Raw genomic sequence first — 20518 nt, 5'->3', positions numbered from 1 at the left:
AAGAGAAGGCATGTGGGCGGGGCGACACATGCAGCCCCGCCCCAGATTCAGCCCCGCCTCGATCTGCAGGGTGCAGACAGGGGCTTCTCAAAAAATCTGAAAAAGCCCCTGCAGTAGGACGCTTGGCCACACGTGCCCAATTGCAGGCTGCCGCGTGAAAATAGATGCATTTTTAATGGCCAGATCTGTAGTGAATTATTTCCCCCGGGACTTTTATTTTGAAATCGCGATCTCATGGGGCGGATGCGCGGATGTTCAGAAACGAAAGAGAAGGAATGATGGCACAGTACAGCTCAGAAATGCAATCTTTCAACAGTTTAGTCCTGGAAAACATTTGACTGTGAGTAATTTACGGCTAAAGTCAAGTTATTATGGACGTTTGAATATAAGTGATTTGACTTTCTTTGATGTTAAAACGAACTCTGTTGTTAAAGAAAATGATTATAGTTAAGAGCAAACAATTGACTGTCATTTTGTAATGTGTATTTACATATTTCATTTTCTGTATTTTCAGTTTTACAGTAAAGGAAAATTACCAAGAAAAGAACGCCTTGGTCCTTTATAAGATGTTTGCTATCTGTCTATTGGAACACAGTTATGTTCTATGAGGGCAGAATATCTATAGTTAGAATAGGTGTACTTTTCCCTCTATTCCACATGTCTAACCCACATGTGCTCTGACCCCCAATGGCTGCTTCAGTTCCTAAAAACAACTGGCACCCCTGGTCGGCCCGTTCTGGCCTACAGGGTGTTGGGCAGGTTACATATTGAGACCATTTGTCCTGACACGCTTGCCTGTCAGCATTTGGTCCTCATGTGTAACGCGGCTTCAGGATTGTGGCATGTTCCACGGGTAAGTTCCCATATGTAACGTCGTAGTAAACGACTGAAGGGGAACGTCTAGGTTACGTAGGTAACCCACGTTCCCTGAAGGAGGGAACGGAGACGTTACATCCCTTTCCACAATCCTGAGCTGCGCTGTAGGCTGAGCTACGGCTCGGCTCCTCAGTAGAAGCTGAATAAGTGGATGCACGCCGCCATCTTATATACCCGTATGTACGGGGGAGTGGCTGTTCAAGCAAATTCCACTCGCCATTTCCCATTGGCCTTTTCTCTTTAGCTCAGAGGTGATAGGTCTCTCTAGCGAGTTCCCATATGTAATGTCTCCGTTCCTTCCTTCAGGGAACGTGGGTTACCTACGTAACCTAGACGTTTTTAATTAAATTTTAATTCATTCTAAGTGATAAAATAGTTTTGGTTGATGCAGTATGACTGGTGGGTGTGGGTCCTGGTAAAAGTTAGAAAACCCTCTGACATAAGATTTAAGACATAAGATTTTAGTTTGTATAATGTTTGCTCACTAAATGTAAACAAACATTATTGTGACAGTTCCTGTTGTATTCAATACTATAATCAACACGGTATAAAATAAAATAAATGTAAATTTACTGGTTATTTTATAGTTGACATGTATAATTTATATATTTAAAAAAAAACAGAGACTGCAGTCAGGAATTCAAGTCAGAGATGAAAGAAAAAAAAAGAAGGCATAGAAAGGAAGCTGATACATTAAGTTCAATCTGTGAAGTGAAGAAAGGATGGGAGGAAAAAAATATAGATGTAGAATATAAATGTTTAAAATATAGACACGATTAAAAAATGTTTAAAATGTTTAGAGAGCATAGACAGAAAAACATTTTTACATACTGTTTCTATTTTAAATGTTTCTCTTATTAATTTAGTTAGCCTATTTGTTGTTGTTCATTTTTTATCAATATTCTGATTTCTGAATTTTCTGATATTCAGATTTCATCAAATTTAATGCCAACGTAACATTTTAGTTGGGAAATTTTAGTGGAATTTTACACATTAATGGAGATGTGGATTTACAAATGATTTGTTTTATTTTATTTACCCTGTGGGTTATATATATATTTGGGGTGGTTTGTTAAATATGTTAGTCATATATAGCATACATACGTGTGTGTGTGTGTGTGTGTGTGCGTGTGTGTGTTTAATTTAGATGCAGAATAATTTGATAAACAAGGGATGGTCCACTTTACCTGAAAAGTAATGTGTCTGGTGTACATGACCTCAATGTTTATTGGTATATACTTACAAATAACAAGTTTCACGAACTGTATTCAAATTGAAATATTGTAGTTGGACCTTTAAGTTATAAAGTAATAAAGGAAAGCAAAGAAAAAAAATCTAGGTATCTAAATTAGAAGTTTTACAAAAAGTGGCCCACTTTACCCGAGTTCACCCTACCCTTACCAAAAAGAAGTATACTTCAAGTTTATTTTATTAAGTATACTTAAGTAAGGTTCGATTATATACTCGATGGCCCGGTTTCTCAGACAGGGTTTAGAATAAACCAGGATTAGGCCATAGTTCAATTAGGACTTTTAAGTAATTTTTTATAAACTTGCTTAGAAAAAAACATTACCAATGTGCATCCTGAGACAAAGCAAAGACACTGATATATTTTAAGATCAGTCAGTGCAAGTTTCTTACAGTTGAAACAGCTCAGATTTACATTTTAGTCTAGGATTAGGCTTAAGCCTTGTCTGTGAAACCGGGGGGATATGTAGTAAGTATACAAATATCAGTGTACTAGTAGTATACGTTTAAGTGTACTATTTAAATACTTCTTGGGACTAAATTGGCCCACTTTCTAGTAAATAAATTGATTTGCCAGTGGGGTCTATGCATCCCTGGCTCTGCTGAATTATTTTTATCCATGGTGGGGATAAAACGTCCGCTCCTATGTCCCGATCTAAATCAAATTATTCACGATACGCGCTTTAAAGTCATCTGAATCAAATGATTCGCCATATGCGCTTTGAAGTTGAACCTTCTGAATCAAATGATTCGCGATCCGATTGGAGCGCTTCGAAACAGTGAATCTTTTTGCGACGCAGTGGTTTATTGATTCGGAGTTTCCAAAAAGCTCCGTTGATACTTTGCTCACCTTCTCTATAAAATGTATTCGTTGTTTGAAAACAAATCATTACTAATAATAGGCCTAACTTACAATGTTTTTTTTGAAATTGTGATCACATAATACAGCTTCCATCGTATTAAAAACATTTCATGACCTGACACTCATTATCTGGTTCTTGCCTAAAAATACGGGTATATAATGCGCACTGTTAACAGATTACACTAACAGTTTGGTCAACCTCTGCTTATGGAGAAAGAAAAAAAGTTTTCAAAAGCATCCCCCCTCTGTTTTTTTTTTTTCACAAATCGCACCCTGCGTGTTTAAGTATAACAGTAAAATAAGCAAAAGTTTACTAAAATTTAACTTATAGGTATACTGATAGTTTACTAATTAAATACTTTTTTATGCATTTTTAGTACACTTTAAAGTATAGTTTCAGTAAACTACTAGTTTATTTAGTTTTATACTACAAGTGTACTTGTAAGTAAACTTTACATCAATCTCTAAGTATACTACTATGTCCCTGTTTACGTATTAATTTGTATATATTTTGTTATATGAAGCTTCATGCATTTTTTTTTATAAACACACACATTTCATAAATAAAAATTAATAAATAATAATAAATACATTTTTTACAAAAAGCTTAAAAAAAAGACTATTCATGTTAATCAAAACATAGATGGAGTCAATCAATACCCCAAAGCTTAACAGTCATTATTACCCCTTGGTCAACATTTTACCATGAGTCAACATTTTATTTTCATAATGTTACGCAGTTTTACATATCTATGGTTTTGATGCTGTTATGTCTGACGATTGTGTTAAATTACATGTGTAAGTATCTGTTGTTTCGGTTTCTTTTTCACTTGTGTTTTGGAAATTCTGTACAGATGATGTTTAATACCACCCCTAGCATATAACAATGAAAACACAGATTTTCAGAGCAAAAGTATAGCTCAAATATATTTAGAGTCAAGTATAAGTAAGTCAAGTAAGTCAAGTATACTTAAATGTCATTTTAAGTATATTTCTGAGAAGTATATAAAGCACATTTCTGAGAAGTACATAAAAAGTAGACTTTCATATTTTTAAGTTTAAAAGAAGTATAATAATAGAACACTTAAATAAACTTCTTTTTCGTAAGGGTACCTATGATCTGCTAAGCGCACTGTTTTGTCAAATCAAAAGAATATCTAAAATCATAAGAGCAGTGTGTGAAAGCCTCTTTGTCAATTAAAGAATGTTTTTAAACTTGACATTTTGAGCCAAACTAATTCAAAACAAATGCAAAGAGAACTAAGAGCACTTTTATGTGGAGTGAATGCTTTTTTGTCATGCTGTGTTGTATTTGTATTGTGCCATTTTGTGCTGTTTGTCCCCAGGGACTTCCTGGTCTACCCACTCTGGCTGCATTACACAGCAATCAAATCCTGACTGTGAAGGTTTGTTGGTGCAGCCAACTGGCCAAGGCAGACACTATGGATGACACACACACACTGAGATGTGTCAGTAGCGCATTTGTCGCCTATGCCTACGCAATGACTTGGCCCAAATACAATTGGATCTGATAAATCCATTCCAACCAATCAAAAACTACTTTTGCTCAATATGACCCTCTCTCCCAGTTCCAGGGGTGTTATTATTATGCAGTGTGGTGACAGGAATTTATGCGTTCACAACAGAGCAACTCTTTCTTTCCCCTAATAAACCAGTGATGTGCGATTAATTTCAAACAAGAGTCATATTTTCTAACCACTGAACAATCTGACCACTGTCTGCTTGGATTCTACGAATGTAATAACTCAAGAGAGACACATTAAATGCTAAACTAAAATGTCAAGATGTTTTTGAAACTGATATCTTTGGTAGACCTCAATTCAACCTAAAACCACAAAAATATAAATCCCTTACCACCTGCTTAAATGTCCAAAATCACACATATAATTAGTGGGTCATATCATGAAATATTTTATTCTATAGTGACATAATTATTTTTGTTCTCATAATTACAGGTACCCCTGTAATGTCTAATTTAGAGTACAAAGACAAATTAATCTGCATGATGGGTTTCAGTGTGTGCAATTCCTGAAGTCTGCCTTGGCTTAAAAAATACTGTGATGACAGTGCTTTCAGTAAGTAGAAGTTGACATGTTTTTTTTTTCCCTCAAATTGGCTCTCTCAAAGTGGGTGTCTCAGCACCCATGAAGTGGTAATTACAGGCTTTGCCAGAGGCAGTCAAGACATCCATTGCTGCCACCATAGAAAATGTCAACTTTTACAAATGCACTAAAGGCACTGGATTGGGTTCTCTGACTCAACTACTTTAATCTAATCTATTTTTGTACCCTTTTTCTTTTCTTTTCTCTTCCTCTTTTCGGGACCTCATGCAACTCTCCTCTCCAACTTCTCTCACTTTTGACCTCCAACCTCTTTTGACCTCACACACCTGCTCAGATGGTCTTCCCTAAGATAAATCATGGCTTTCTTTCTGCTGATCAGCAACTCATTAAACGTCGACTCATTAAGGTAGTGCTTGTCCTCATTCTGTTCTCTTTCTCACTGCTCCATTAGATTGGCCTTCTCATCTTTGGTCCAGCATTTACTCTCCATTCTTAAGATTTAACCTCAGTCCTCAGCTGGACTAGTAACTAGTACAATTTATACAACAGTAAAAATGATGGGTACCACTTCAGAAAACTGTTCTTTCATTAATGAATAGCTACACTGGAACAAATGACTAAAGCACTATAAACATTTTAGTATTTACTATTAACTAACTAGAAACTCTGATTAACAAATTAAAGTAATAGTGCTCAGCTGCAAGTGGTAGCTTAATATTAGCTTGTCAGTAACTACTACATTTATTTCATATCTCTTGGAGAACTGCTAAGAAGTAGTAAGTAATGTGAATAATGCAAAATGTATAATTAATGAAGATCATGGTAACCCACTAGTAATGGCTCAAGTATTTCCAAACCATTCAGAAGGAATGATTATTTGGATCACTATTCTAAAGTGAAGATCATGGTAAACCGCTAATTACAACTCAACTGTCACCAAATCCATCAGAAGGAATTACTATCCAGAACTTTACAAAAACCTCAAGAGTTTATAATGACTTCAGTCATTCCTAGGGATGTATTATGATACTGACTTTAAAATGCTGATCCAAAAAATTAATAATTCCTTTTGAAGGATTTGGTAATAATTTACTCATTACTAATGGGTTACCATGACCTTCACTTTAGAATTAAGTATACATTTAGCATTATTCATATTATTTTTAACCTCTATACAGTAGTTATTAGTAGCTCTTTAGTAGAAAAAAAAATAGTAGTTATTAGCTAATAGTGAACTACCACATTGGACTATGTATTACTCATTTCATTAATCAGAGATTCTTGTTAGTTAATAGTAGTTACTAGAATGCTAATATTGTGTTACTCATGTGTTCCTGTGTAGTTATTAATTAATGGCTAAAGTGTTACCGAATGATGTATCTTTGGGATATATCAGCCTTATACAGTACTAGGGCTGACAATCAATTTAGAATTGTAACTGAATTAATTATGTGATTAATCAAATTATTACAATAAATTACATCAGTGTTTGCTTGGTAATATTCCAAACAAAGATAAATCAATAGTCAAAAAATCAATATTGTGGCATAAGACAATTCATGTTAATAATACTATAGAAGTAAGAAAATTCAATATATAATACTGCAAAAATCTGGAGGCTCTAATTTCTAAGCATTCTTTGTGAAATTGTGGTTAATGACCTGTTGCACACAAAATTACAAAGTATAATAAACCTTATGTAGCCTAAAAGCCCCAGTGCACTAACTGTGAAATTATTTTTGTTCCTTGCTTAGTGGTAAAGAGAAATTTTAAATATGCAAGCAAAGGTATATTGTTATTGAACATTCTGATGATGTCAATGAAAGCAGCATTTAGTTAAATATGTAAATAAGGCCTATGTGCTGCATGCTTTTCTTTCAGTAACACAATTTTCTTTTTTCGAAAGTTTGCTTTGGCAAGCTGTTTCAAACTCCTGAAACAAACTCCAAATAGACTTTGTTTTGCCCTGATTTTCTTCAAAATGACATTTCACTTGAAGTATATCGGGCCTTCATTCTTATGTTGTCTAAAACTGTCAGATATAAGAGGTAACTCTTCATTGACCTTGCAGTCTGTTTTTCCGTACAAACAACATTAATGTATGTTTTATTCATTGACTTATAATAATGTTTCACATATATACAATTTTACTTTCACAGGGTGACCAGGGTCAAGCAGGGCCCCCAGGGCCTCCTGGACCTCCAGGTCCCCCAGGCCCCAGGGGACCCCCAGGGGACACAGGAAAAGATGGTCCTCGGGGAGTCTCAGGGCTCCCAGTAAGTTATCTGTACATTTAGAGCAAAATATCAGTAGCTGGAGGTTTAGCAGGGTGACTCATGTGATGTTGAAGGGTTATGTTTACAAATGTACAAAGATTACAAAATGTAACATTTTCAGTATGTTAAATGCCATCCAATTATTATGTCAAAATATGTATTTTGACTGAAAGAGACTGAAAAAACGTGTAAATTATCCAGCATCATAAAACCCCAGGAGCTTCAATTGTTCATTTGGACCAAGGCAAGCGTGTACAAATATTAAGGACTCACATCAATCATATTCACTCTAGTCAAGATCATTGTATTCTTTTCTCAACCATTCTGTCTCTCATTACTTTGAAACTGACGCATTGCAATGTTTCACATGTCTGTTCTTGTAATGGAAGATGTTGGCAAATGCTGTTTTCTTCATTTCAGTTTTAAAAGCATTGACCAAGACTATAAAGTATGACACTGAAGACACATAACAACACAGTGGACAATGTTTTGGTGTTTCTTCACTGTAAAAGTCTGAGGATGTTAAAATAGTAATTTTGTTACATAAACCCAATATCATCAATATCTCAATGAAATAACCTTTCATAAAATTAGGGCTATTGTTGAGATGTTAATAGTTTCGTTGTTTTTATATCAGTTCCTATATAACAGTTATGACTAAATATATATTGTGTTTCTCACAGGGAGACCCTGGAATGCCAGGGGAGATTGGTCAAATGGTAAGTGTCCTATTGTAATTACAGCCACTAACATCATAGCTTCACCTATACAGTTATTCACAATTCTGATTTAGCTAGATGTCATGACGTCATATGTGTGCTCTGTTGTAATACTGTAAGTCATTTGTGTTGTTAAGAACTAAAAAAGCCCATATGACAATGAGTATCACTTAGAGGTTTTGATTATAGTATTAATGTAGTATTACAAGGGCTAGTGTTTGATATAAAACCAGTGACTAGCTAAATCCATTTATGGAAATAGTAGGAGCACTGTATGCTAGAAAAACTGAGAATTGAATGAGTAATCATGTTGGGGCCCTTTTGTCAGTCATTTGAGGCAGTTTTGTAAATAAATGTTGTAATTCAGAAAGGCTGTCTCTCATTATATATATTATCCCTAACAACATTGGAATTTCGATATTGATTTATTAGAGGTAGTTTGTAACAGCATATTTTCATGAATGTCCAAATTATTCCAGTTAAGTTAGGGTGACCAGACATGCCACGTCCCAGGGACACGTTTAGCACCGGATTTCTAAATTTCCTAAAAATAACCAAGTGTTGGTCAAGTCAAGTCAAGATTATTTATACAGCGATTTTTACAGTACAAGTTGTGTCAAAGCAACTTTACAGTATTAAAATAAGACAATAAAGTGTCATTAATAATGCAAAAGTTCCATGTTGCATCAAAGTCAAATTGGAGAGTACTCATCTGGTTCCTATGGCCTTTTGCCAGTGGCCGTTTAGGGTTGGAGTTCTTTCCTGATGATCTGTCTCTGGGGCTCATCTAGTTGACACGTTATCCGCTGACATTCGGATGTAGGTGTTGATCCACCATCTGCTCTTGGTACGGACTGGATCCGGGGGACTGCAGTGATCATCTTATCTGGATACAGACTGGATCTGGTGGCTATGGTGACCTCGGAATAAGAAACAAACAGAATAATATTAATGTAGATGCAAAAGTTCCATGTTGCTACAAAGTCAGGTTGGAGAGGACTCATCTTGTTTTCGCGGTCTTGCGTCGATGGCCGTCTAGGTGATGAGGTCTACACTGATGATCTGTCTCTGGGGCTCATCTAGTTGACATGGATTCTGCTGACTTTCAGGGCTGTAGAGGTTATCTCTGTGTGCTGATGGGTTTGGACTGGATCCAGGGGACTGCAATGACTGTCTGATTTGGGTACAGGTGGCTACGGTGACCTCGGAATAAGAAGGAAAGATACTAATATTAGCGTAGATGCCATTCTTAAACTGAAAGAGTGTGTCTGCCTCCCGAATAGTGTTAGGTAGATTGTTCCAGAGTTTGGGTGCTAAATATGAACATGATCTGCCGCCCGCAGTTGATTTTGATATTCTAGGTATTATTAAATTGCCAGAGTTTTGAGAATGCAGCGGACGTGAGGGACTATAATATGATAAGAGCTCACTCAAGTACTGAGGAGCTAAACCGTTCAGGGCTTTATAAGTAAAATGGCATCAAACAAAATTGCTTACCTTTTTGTGGCGCCTTGGTTGTGTTAATTGCCCAGTCAAGCCCACTGCGGCTTTCCACTCTTTCGCTCTTTTCTCCAAGTCCTGCCGGGGTCGCCAATTATGTAGAAGAATTTCCCTTTTTCAAAATAAAACTCTAAAGAGGTTTTGAAGCCAGTAAGACTTTATTGAACAAGCAACAAAGAGTTTGCAAACGTAACTCGGCTTTGTTGCTTGTTCAATAAAGTCTTACTGGCTTCAAAACCTCTTCAGAGTTTTATTTTGAAAAAGGGAAATTCTTCTACATAACTGAGTTAGTAACTGAGTTAAAAGTAACTAATTACCAGGGAAAGTAACTATTGTTTTACTTAAAAAAAATCCAATATGTCAAATAACTTGGATGTCCCCAATATTAAATGTGATAAATGAATAAATGTAAAACTAAATAGTGTAGATTAGTGTACAATTTTAAAAAGCCAGGAAGTCCTCACTAGACTCACATTAGGCCCACACAGGCCTTTAGCACTAGCCCTGCACAGGCAGCCCTCACTTAGCCTCCACGAAGGCCTCACTAGGCCCACATGGGGCCTGCACTATTACTATAAATGCTTTTCTTATATTATAACTTAAGTCTTTGGGAAAAACAGTTATTGTACATCTGAAATGGATGCAGTCACCACATAACTAATGTCTAATAATAATGTCTAATAGTAAATAATGTATCATCAAAAATGTACAGTAGTCAAGGGCATTTAAAATCAATGGATTTATTAAATACAAAATAGAAAACATTCAATTCAGGTTAATACTGCTAATGTAACACTCTAAAAGATACTAAAAATTATCTATACAAATATAAAAATAATACAATATAACATAAAAAAAGCCAAATTATTACTTTGACCTCTTCTGAAAATATGTTTTGGTGTGCTAAAGTATTCATTGGCAAAGCTCATTCTTCCCCCAAGGTCTCTCAACTAGTCAGCAGACGATGGTAGCACTCTTTTTGTCCACCCGCTCTGTCTCTTGAATTCCGCAACAACACATCTAGCGTCAGCGTCAGTTCTGGCAGGTCATTTCCCAGAATTTCCCACCTCCATCCTCGACTCCCCCTCTTGTCAGTAAGAATTTAGCCTTCCACTTCCCGGGGACATGTTTAGCACTGGATTTCTAAATTGCCTAAAATAACCATGTGTTGGCTGTTTGTGCTGCACCGATTGATCATTGTATGACATCAAAATACAGCGAGAGCTATAGAGAGCAGACAGCTCTATATGCTTTTGAATCGCTTTTGCAATACTTTGTTGTCCTACAACGATCAATCGGCAAACTACAAACAGCCAACACCTGGTTATTTTAGGCAATTTAGAAATCCTGTGCTGAACTTGTCCCCAGGAGTGACTCGTCTGGTCACCCTATCTCAGTGGTTCCCAACCATGTTCCTGGAGGCCCCCCAACACTGCATGTTTTCTATGTCTCCTTAATCAAACACACCTGATTTAGATGAACGGCCTTCATGGGATTAATGTGGGCAGTCCACTAGTGTTGGCTGCTCACAGTGAGCCCGCGGTGAGCCCAAAGCTGTGGGCCCCGCCTGGGCAAACTAGCACTGGGCCTTATTAGGTTTATTGTGGGCTGGCCCTAGCCCACTTGTAATGTGACCACAAAAAGCCAGCATGGGCCCCGCAGGGACGCGTTTGCAGGGGAAGTAAAATAATGACACATGTATTTGAAACAAAATAGCATGTTGAATTGCTCTAATTGAAAAAAGCATGGCATTAACAGCTTGAATTGTAAAATTTATGTGTAAAATGCTTAATGTTTTGCATATTGCATAATTTGTGTTCATATTCTGGGCTCGCCTTCCTGCCTGTATATAGTTTGCATCATCCATGAGGTGTATAGTGAGTTTAGTCTTTTTTAGTATCACTGTATTATCCATTAAACCATGTTAAGCATTTTTCATGTTAAGTGCAACTTAACAGCACACCTTTGCAGAGGTCATGATATAAAGTTAAGGAAACTAAGAAACCAAGAGCAATGCACTGTTTGTCTTCCTCAGATGTAAAGTTTGTTCTGTAGGCCATGTTGTGTCAGGTCAAGGTCAAGGTCAAGGTCAAAGTTTATTTATAAAGCACATTTAAATACAGTTGATACTGCCCAAAGTGCTGTACATGTTTCAGTGAGAGAAAAAAAAAATATATATATATATATAATAATAATAATAATAATAATAATAATAATATGTATACACACACACACACACACACACACACACACACACACACATATATATACACACATATATATATACACACACACACACAGTACAAAAGTAACAACATAAAAATGTAAAAATCCTCAATTCAGCTCGTGTTGAAAGCCAATGCATAGAGGTGTGTTTTTAAGAGTGACTTAAAACTGTCAATGAAAGAGGCTGATCAAATACTCAAAGGGAGCTCGTTCCAAAATTTGGGTCCGGCGACCGCAAATGCCCTGCCACCTCGGGTTTTTTCTTAGAGTGGGGACAGGTTAAAAGCTGTTGGTCGCATGACCGCAGGGCTCTCACAGGACAGTGTAGAGTCAACATTGCAGCATCAAGACTGTGGTACAGAGAATTACAATAGTCCAGACGTGTAGAAATGAACATGTCAGGTAAAATAACATTACAATCTCCTTTACGGTAGAGAAAGCTGCTTATATGTAGCCTACACAAGGAAAAAAGTAACTGTGCATTTCCCAGATGTGCTGAATTTGTGAAAGCGAATTGTAACATGAAATAAAATGGACTGAATATTTTAAAAGTGAAGTTTGAAAAGGAAATATGGATTATTGAAATTTTAAAATGTGAAATGTTTTGGAATTGAAATGTCTTGAATATACAAAGAGTTTGAATTTCAGCCCCTAAAAAGCCCTGATTATACAATGCATTTAAATGCAAGCACTGTAAAATGGTGCCATTAGTGGATAAACATATTTTTTGCCTATAAAATTGTGTAGTTCCAACATCTACCAACAGGTAGAACAAGTACCACGGTCAACCAATAAAATCCTGACCCCATATTGCAGATGCAGTGGGATAATCAGAGGAGCTCTTGGATCTGGTGCAGTGAGCACTGCTGTGACAAGCCAAATGCCCTTCCAGCCAAGCCAGATGAGCATGTGTTTTGGCATTTTGTGGGTGGTAGGATAACAAGGAGACATGGTGCCTTTTTACAGCTCAAGGCCAAGCCTTGTAATGTGTTTTTGTGCCTCTGCTGTGACCTGGCCAAATATCTGAGGGAAAATCCAGATTTTGCATTGTTTTTGTTTTTATGACCTGATGTGATGCTCATCAGAAACAATTTAATATCTTTGTTATGGGAATGCTTTGTTGTGCTAATCAGGTGATTGATCTGAGCCGTAATTTGCATAAGACTGGCTTCTCTGCTTGCCAGCGCAGAAACACCAATACATTTTTGGGTCTATGCTTAAACCAATACGACAAAGAATTTGTTTTTTTTTTTGTTTTTTTTTTCTTTTTGGACTTTTAAATATTATTCAGGTCTCATTAAGCAGTCACACTAGTTATTTAGCAGGAAAAGGATAGCACATCACAGTCTAGAAGGTTGTTCCTTCATATCTAGAATTGGTCTGATTTCAGTTTGGTACATGTTTTAATTCCTGTTTGTCATTTTCTTTTTCCAGGGACCTGAGGGCCCTCCAGGACAGAAGGTACTGTACACTTGAAGTTATCATCTTTTTACAGAAATCATGAAAACCTGTTCACACAAGGGGTCATTGGATGGAAAATTCATTATTTAATTTACTTAAATGTGTCTTGTCAGTGTGTGTACACAACCACCCATAATGATAAAAATCCACCTAGAGCTTTTTTTTTTTAATCACCAGCAGTGTCTCACAGATTCTCGCCAGAATGATATTCACAGGCTACTTCCATGTCTATTGACTGACACTGGTGTTTTAGCATAGACCCGCCCTAAGTGAGCTGTAAACAATCCGCCATTGTTTCGATATTGGACCAGAAGTAGACTCCTAGAATGTCTTCTAAGCAATTGAGGTGACATCTGAACCACTGAAGATGGAGCTCATTATAATCAGTGATGCTGTCTATATTGGATGCCAGCGGCACAGTGCTGCAAAATACTGTATAATGCCCCAGGTTACGTATGTAACCATGGTTCCCTGAGGGAACGAGATGCTGCGTCCGAAAACGCTATGGGGAACACCATTGGCGAACCACGCTCAAGAAACAGAAAGAACAGAGGTGCCAGGAGTGGCAGAAAGGTCAAAGTCATAGAACCAGACAAAGGTAAGTGGCGTGGACCATCCTGCAGATATCCTGAATTGGGACACCTGCGAGAAGAGCTTTTGAAGCGGCCATAGTGCGGATAGAGTGAGCCTTGACTCCCAACGGAGAGGGGAGATCAGAGGACTCATAAGCGGAGCAGATGGCATCTACGATCCATCTGCTCAAAGTCTGTTTAGATGCCGGAAAACCCCTCTTAGGTTTGCCGTAACATACCAGCAGCTGGTCTGACCTACGCCACAGGGCAGCTCTGTGTATGTAGGCGTCCAGTGCATAAACTGGTCACATTCGATTTAGCTTCTCTTGGTCTGGTTCCGTAAAGGGAGGAGGACAGAAAGCCTGAAGCACGACTGCTCGAGGGTAAAGAAAGGCTCTGGGCCCCAGGGGAGCTGGATGAGTCAGAGAGTACCAAAGGGGACATTGCGATGTCTCTTGAGTCGCAAAGAGGTCCACTTGAGCCTGACCAAACACTCTCCAAATCTGCTGCACCACGTCTGGGTGAAGCATTCATTCCCCGGGCCGCAGCCCCTGCCTCGACAGGATGTCTGCTCCCAAATTGAGATGCCCTGGAATATGAACTGATTTCAGCGAAAGGAGTTTGTCCTTGGACCACAGAAGGACCTGGTGTGCCAATTTGTTCAAAGGTGCGCCAACACATGGCCATCTTTCAGGTCCGGGAGGAAGTGTCTTAGTGCATAAAACACGGCCAGCATCTCTAGACAATTGATATGCCATGCGAGATGGTGACCACTCCACAGACCGCGGCCACTCATGACTGCTCCCCAACCGGTGAGGGACGCGTCCGTCGCTAGCGTAACACGGCGACAAGGAGCTCCCAGCACTGGGCCCTGAGACAAGAACCAAATTTTCTTCCACATGTCTAAGGCACGTAAGCCTCGGTGCGTGACCTTGATTGTGCGAAGCGGATTTCCCCTCGGGGAGAACCCTTTGGTCTTGAGCCACCACTGTAGAGGTCTCATGTACAGCAGGCCAAGAGGTATCATGTTGGACGCAGCTGCCATCAGACCCAATAGTTTTTTAAAACTCTTTTACAGTAAGTGACTGGCCTTCTCTGACTCTCCTGACTGCAGTGAGGATCGACTTGATCCGAGCAGATGACAGACATGGCTGCATCGTGGTCGAATTCCACACCACACCTATATAAGTGGTCCTCTGTAGTGGAGATAGCACACTTTTCTTGGTGTTTAGTCTTAACCCGAGTGTTCTCATGTGAGCGAGAACAACATCTCGATGTTGAGCCGCTAACTGCTCTGATTGAGCTAAAATCAGCCAATCGTCTATATAGTTCAGTATGCGAATGCCCTGGAGTCACAGAGGAGCCAGAGCTGCATCCACACACTTCGTGAATGTACGGGGTAAGAGTCCTAGGCCGAACGGAAGAACACGATATTGGTATGCTTCGCCCCTGAAAGCAAACCTCAGGAACTTCCTGTGTTGAGGAAGGATGGAGACGTCAAAGTATGCATCTTTTAGATCTATCGTGACAAACCAGTCCTCAGACCTGATTTAAGTGATTTGAGACACGACCTGATTGAGTGTTAGCATTCTGAACTTCAGCCTCTTGACCTAGGAGTTCAGCCGACACAGATCTAAAATGGGACGCAAGCCTCAATCCTTCTTTGGAACAATGAAGTACCGGCTGTAGAACCCGGCTTCCCTTTTGTGAGGAGGAACCACTTCGATGCCATCCTTCCTCAGGAGGGTGTTTACTTCTTGCTCCATAATCAGAGCCTGCTCGGGGCCCACATTTTAACTGGCAGGAGACCGCTGCACCCTGTAACCCTGGCAGAGGTAGCAGACTGGCCTCCTGAGGGCATCAGGGGGAGACGGACACCGTGGAATGCGGTGCTACCCGCTCGTCCCTGATAGGGGCTGCCCTCAGCGGTCCTGGGTGCCAGTCAGGACTGCTTAGCTGAGGACCTTCTCGACTGAAGCACAACCCTCAGTTTGGGCCTCGCCTTGGAGGTCCCCGGCTTAGAGCGCCGCTGGTCCCGGTCCCGCTATGGAGGGGCTCGGGTAGTGACGCTCACTTTCTGTGCCTCTCTGTACGAGGAGCTGGTACACGGGAGGGGCTGCTATGACGCGGTGAGGAAAGTACCGCTGAAACTCCGCCTCCTGTTTGCGTGCCTCCTGATACCTGCTGACGACAGAGTCTACTCTGTCGTCAAACAGGCCGGACGGGGCAAACGGGGCGTCCAGAAGAAAGACCCTGTCCTTTTCTTTCATATCGGACAGGGTCAACCACAGCTGCCATAGACCGCCCGTGCCATCGGTGGCACAGAGAGCAAGATCAGCGGTACGACGTAGCTCGTTGATGTCTACTTCCTTGCCTGTGTCAAGATCTTTTAACAGGTCGGCTTGGTATGCAGCCTGACCTGCTGCCGTGTACCCCTTACCCACGAGCCCCGAAGTTGTTCGTAGGGGCTGTAGAGAATTTGTTAGCTCAAAGAATTTAAAATGATCATTACGTGTGTGTACATGTATGAGACTATGTTTCTCTCATCACATGTACACTGTAAATCTCCACCAGGTCTTTTGACCAATGAATACAATGAAATGGGTTATTTAAAACATACATTTCAGTCAGGGAAAGTAGTTTAACTCACAGGAAATTGTGTATAATAATTGTCATTAAATATACGCATTTTCCAGTTTCTGATTAGTAACAGTAATGATGATATCGACTTGTTTCTTTGTCCAGCAAATTCTTCAGTGATAACGATTACTCTTACGTCAGCTCGTCGTCACAGCAACGTGTTTTACTAATCAGAACGGAGTTAAAACAATTGAACAAAATAGGGCTTAAGGTAGCAATATGAGATCGAAACACAGTTTAAGTGACTATTGTAATGTAAGCATTCAGCACAGAGAATCATTATATGTGAATATATGGAGAGAGAGAGAGAGAGAGAGAGAGAGAGTTGCATGGTACAGGAATGAACGGTTCTGAACAACCTGAAATCGTTTTTCATAAAACGCCTTAAACACAGCTATCTACGTTTGTAGAAAGAACGGATACTTGCAAGCTCTTATTGTTGTGCATTGGTTCCGTGCTCAGTTCAGAAAGTCCTTTTCCGGTTCCTTGAGAGTTAGGCCGCATGGCTTCGAAGAAGGGTGAATACTTTAGGCCTCATCTCCAATGCTAGGTGAGCCGCCCCTCCCCCATGGACATGGGCGAGGTGCGGGATGACGTGTGTCCGAGTCGAGGAGAAGGGAAGAGAGAGGGGAAGAGAAGAGTGCCTGACTTTTAAACCTGTAGGTCGTTCACGCCCACAGTTGGATCTTGTCCAATCCGGTTGATCTGAGTTTTGGAGGGAAGATTGAAAGTCTTTGTATTCCACCATGGTGTTTTGCATGTGGAAGCTGATTGGTTGTTTCACCACAAAACTTCCAAAAGTTCAATAATACCAATCAAGCAAGGAGTTATTAAGATGCAACAAAGATTAACATTTAGGAGATCATAAATGCAGCTCATAGACACCAAACATGATCTATGTATCATCTCGGTTGAATGAGAGAAATGTAAATGTCAGAGTCTTAGCACACGCAATAATTCACCTCTTTCGGATTAATGTTTGAGACAGACATACATGACAGAAACAACAATATAAGAAAAGGTAACACATTGATACGTGTACATTTCTATATAACTGTATGTGAGACTGTATGTCTGAATAAGGAGAGTGTATCTCCCTGCATTCCTGTAGGCTGTAAAGAGTCTTATCTTGATGGTGGGGGGATGAGTTGGATAGTACCCAGAGGCCTGGCTCATAGCAAATAGGTGGTAATCGCAGATCAGGGGAGAAGTTATTTAAGGAATATAACTAGTTATTTCATGTCTGATGGGCTCCATGCACTACAGGGCTTCGAGGGTAAGGTAAGAGCCTTCAAACACGATGCCACGTTGGGGGACAGATAGCTGGCCAAAGACTGTTCCACCCAGGGCATCGCCTTATATCCCCTCTCGGTCAGCCCCGCCACATTCCCATAATAGTCAGAGGCGGGGACAAAAATCCAAGAGGATAATGGTCTATTCCACGACCTCTCTACCTCAGTATGGAGGTCAGGGAAGAATGGAAGGCTCCTACGTGGAGGTGGTACTTTAGTCCTCAGAAAGCGTTCGCTTAATTTGCTTTTCTGTGGCTCATGATGTTTCTCGGGGGGCCATTCGATGTTCAGCTTAGACACCGCCCGAGTTACCACCTCCAACAGCTCCTCGTACTGGGGCGACTGAGGGAGCAGATCCTCAGCAGCGCCCACTGCATCCTCCTCCTCAGAGGAAGACAGGCAGAGCGCCGAGCCCGTTTCCCAGGGGAAGAGACCACAGAGCAGATAGATCTGGCGGGTGAGGATGGAGATGGAGGGGGTTACCCGTCAACATTCCCTCCATCAGATCTAACTGCGAACCCCACGAATGCAGCCGCCGCTCAGCGGAAGTGGAAGCGGTACCAGCACCATGGGGAAAGCTAGTGAAGGCTCCCTTCTCAAAGAGAGCCTTCCAGGATCCAGGCAGACCACGCACAGACTGTGTGTATCCCCATCAGTAATGTAACGCTGACAGGGAGGAACACACAGTCTGAAACGTGATCTGCCCTTGCTCAAACTTTTGTCCTGGCACAAAAAAACGTAAAACAAACAGACACAGAGCACTTCGCTGAATGAAAGAAGCTGACGTCATTGCAGCGCACATGCTTTTATAGCTTCCTGGTCGGTGACGTCATCACACCCGTGACGTCACGTCCTCCTATTGGATAGTCGATACGGATTCAGAGCTTTGTTTGCAAATGGCGTTCCCCATAGCGTTTTTGAACACAGCTTGAGTTCCCGGAAGGGAACTCATTATAGTCAGTGATGCTGTCTATACTGGACGTGAGCGGCGCAAAAAAATACTGTAGAACTCATCTTAATCAGTGATGCTGCCTACACTGGATGCAGCATGACAGACAAATCCCTCACAATAAACCATGCAGTAAACTGCTTTCTCGTTCTATTTATGACGTACTGACACAAAGTTCAAATGATTTGTAGCAGTCGCTTTGTAGTGTTCTCTACACGACATTAAGGGCACTTTCATACTAGCACGTTTGTTACGCACCCGGCTAATTTGAAAGCTGTCATGTGAAAGCTGTCATGCGGAAGTGGGTGCGCACCAGGGTACCGAACCCGAGGCTACCTGAAGGAGGTGGTCTGAGTTCGGTTGCACTCGAACTGTGGCACAGTTCGCATGAATATGACAGCAACACGAACTTGAGTGTGCAGGAAGTAAAGTAACCTGCCCATGCATTTTAGACAATTACAATGTATATACTTCAATAAAAAACATGCAAGATATAATAGTGTTGATGCTTTTTTTGGAATTGTCAGTGTATTTGTGCATTACGGGTGCAGTCAAAGCAGAAAATTAAGTCTGTTTGCAGGTGGCAAAAAGCAGTCTGCGACACACATACAGTAAACCCAAGTGTTGTTTGCTTCGCTGAACATAACAGCACAAAATTAATAAAAAAAAAACACTCTTTATTGACTCAAGTTCTGTTTTCTATCATGTGCTGTGCGCATTTGTGATAACTTAATTTGAACGCAAACGCGGCAGGGTTAGAATCAAGTTGAGTGTGAAAACAGACAAATGCTGTGGGGGTCACCAGGAACCAGCATTCCCGGGCTCTGACAGCAGCAAATGAGCCCAGTGTGAAGGCCACCTAAGGTTGTTTTTGTAGAGGTTTTTATAAAGGTGTTTGTTAAAGACTAAGTCATTTACAAATGTATTTTAAATAGTTTTTGAGCAGTTATAACTGGATGAATAAGAATGGTGATATAATGCAAGAATAGAAGAGAGGGGCAGGGTGAGCAATAGCTCATTATCATTTAAAGGCACATGCACTGAAACGGGTTGCAGTGAACAGAACTGTTTTCGACAAGACAAAAAGAGTGTTATTTTACAATACCATTGAGAAATTATGTTATAGACTTTTCATGTAGACCCTAAAGAATCATACCTCTTCTGCCCTCAGCTAAACGTGGACATTAGCCTATGGAGCGAGCTAAACATCAAAGGTTCTAGTAAAATACTCCCGAGGCTGTATGGAGCTCTTGGAGAGTTCACTGTTTTCCATTTTTATTTTGTAAAACTGTAACAAAAACAATAAAGGCATAAATAACACATCCATACATGCATCTACATAAAATGTCACTCTTTAAACTGATAATCAACAAAATGTTGCCACACAAATAGCAGATCAGATATCAGTCCCTACACTTAGTAACAAATCTATGAACTGCCATATAGCATACAGTAAGTGGCTAGCTAGCACAAGCTAACAGACACGCAGACCACTTCAATATCAGAAAAACATTACATTTAAAACGTCACATCAGCAAATAAAGCACTTATGTTTATGAACGTTTTTTGCTGAACAATAAACTTACAGATCATGCCTCATCCAGGTCAGCCGAATCTAACGAGAGTCAGAGACACGATACATACAACTTCTTCCAATAAGTGTGGCTTGTACGAACAGGCCACGCCCTATTACCAGTTTATTTTAAGTGGAACCTGCTGCTTCCACAGCCTGCCACAAGATGGCAGTGTTTACCCATAATAAGTATTAAATAGCTTCTTCTTGACCAATTACTCCAAACTTTATTCAAACCTT

The 20518-nt window shown here is 40.0% G+C and overlaps 1 protein-coding gene across 1 annotated transcript in view; it reads left to right on the top strand.

Moving 5' to 3' along the window:
• LOC141331510 (uncharacterized) overlaps positions 1 to 20518 on the top strand; it is a 421481-nt gene that overhangs the window by 265639 nt on the left and 135324 nt on the right. The window contains exons 6-9 of the mRNA XM_073836569.1: positions 4333 to 4392; positions 7230 to 7346; positions 8030 to 8065; positions 13226 to 13252. Coding sequence (XP_073692670.1) covers positions 4333 to 4392; positions 7230 to 7346; positions 8030 to 8065; positions 13226 to 13252 — 240 coding nt within the window. The remainder of the gene's footprint in view (positions 1 to 4332; positions 4393 to 7229; positions 7347 to 8029; positions 8066 to 13225; positions 13253 to 20518) is intronic.

This window comes from Garra rufa, chromosome 3, assembly GCF_049309525.1.
Source record: "Garra rufa chromosome 3, GarRuf1.0, whole genome shotgun sequence".
NCBI lineage: Eukaryota > Metazoa > Chordata > Actinopteri > Cypriniformes > Cyprinidae > Garra > Garra rufa.
The sequence above is the reverse complement of the archived record's forward strand: the minus strand, read 5'-3'. Positions and strand labels throughout refer to the sequence as shown.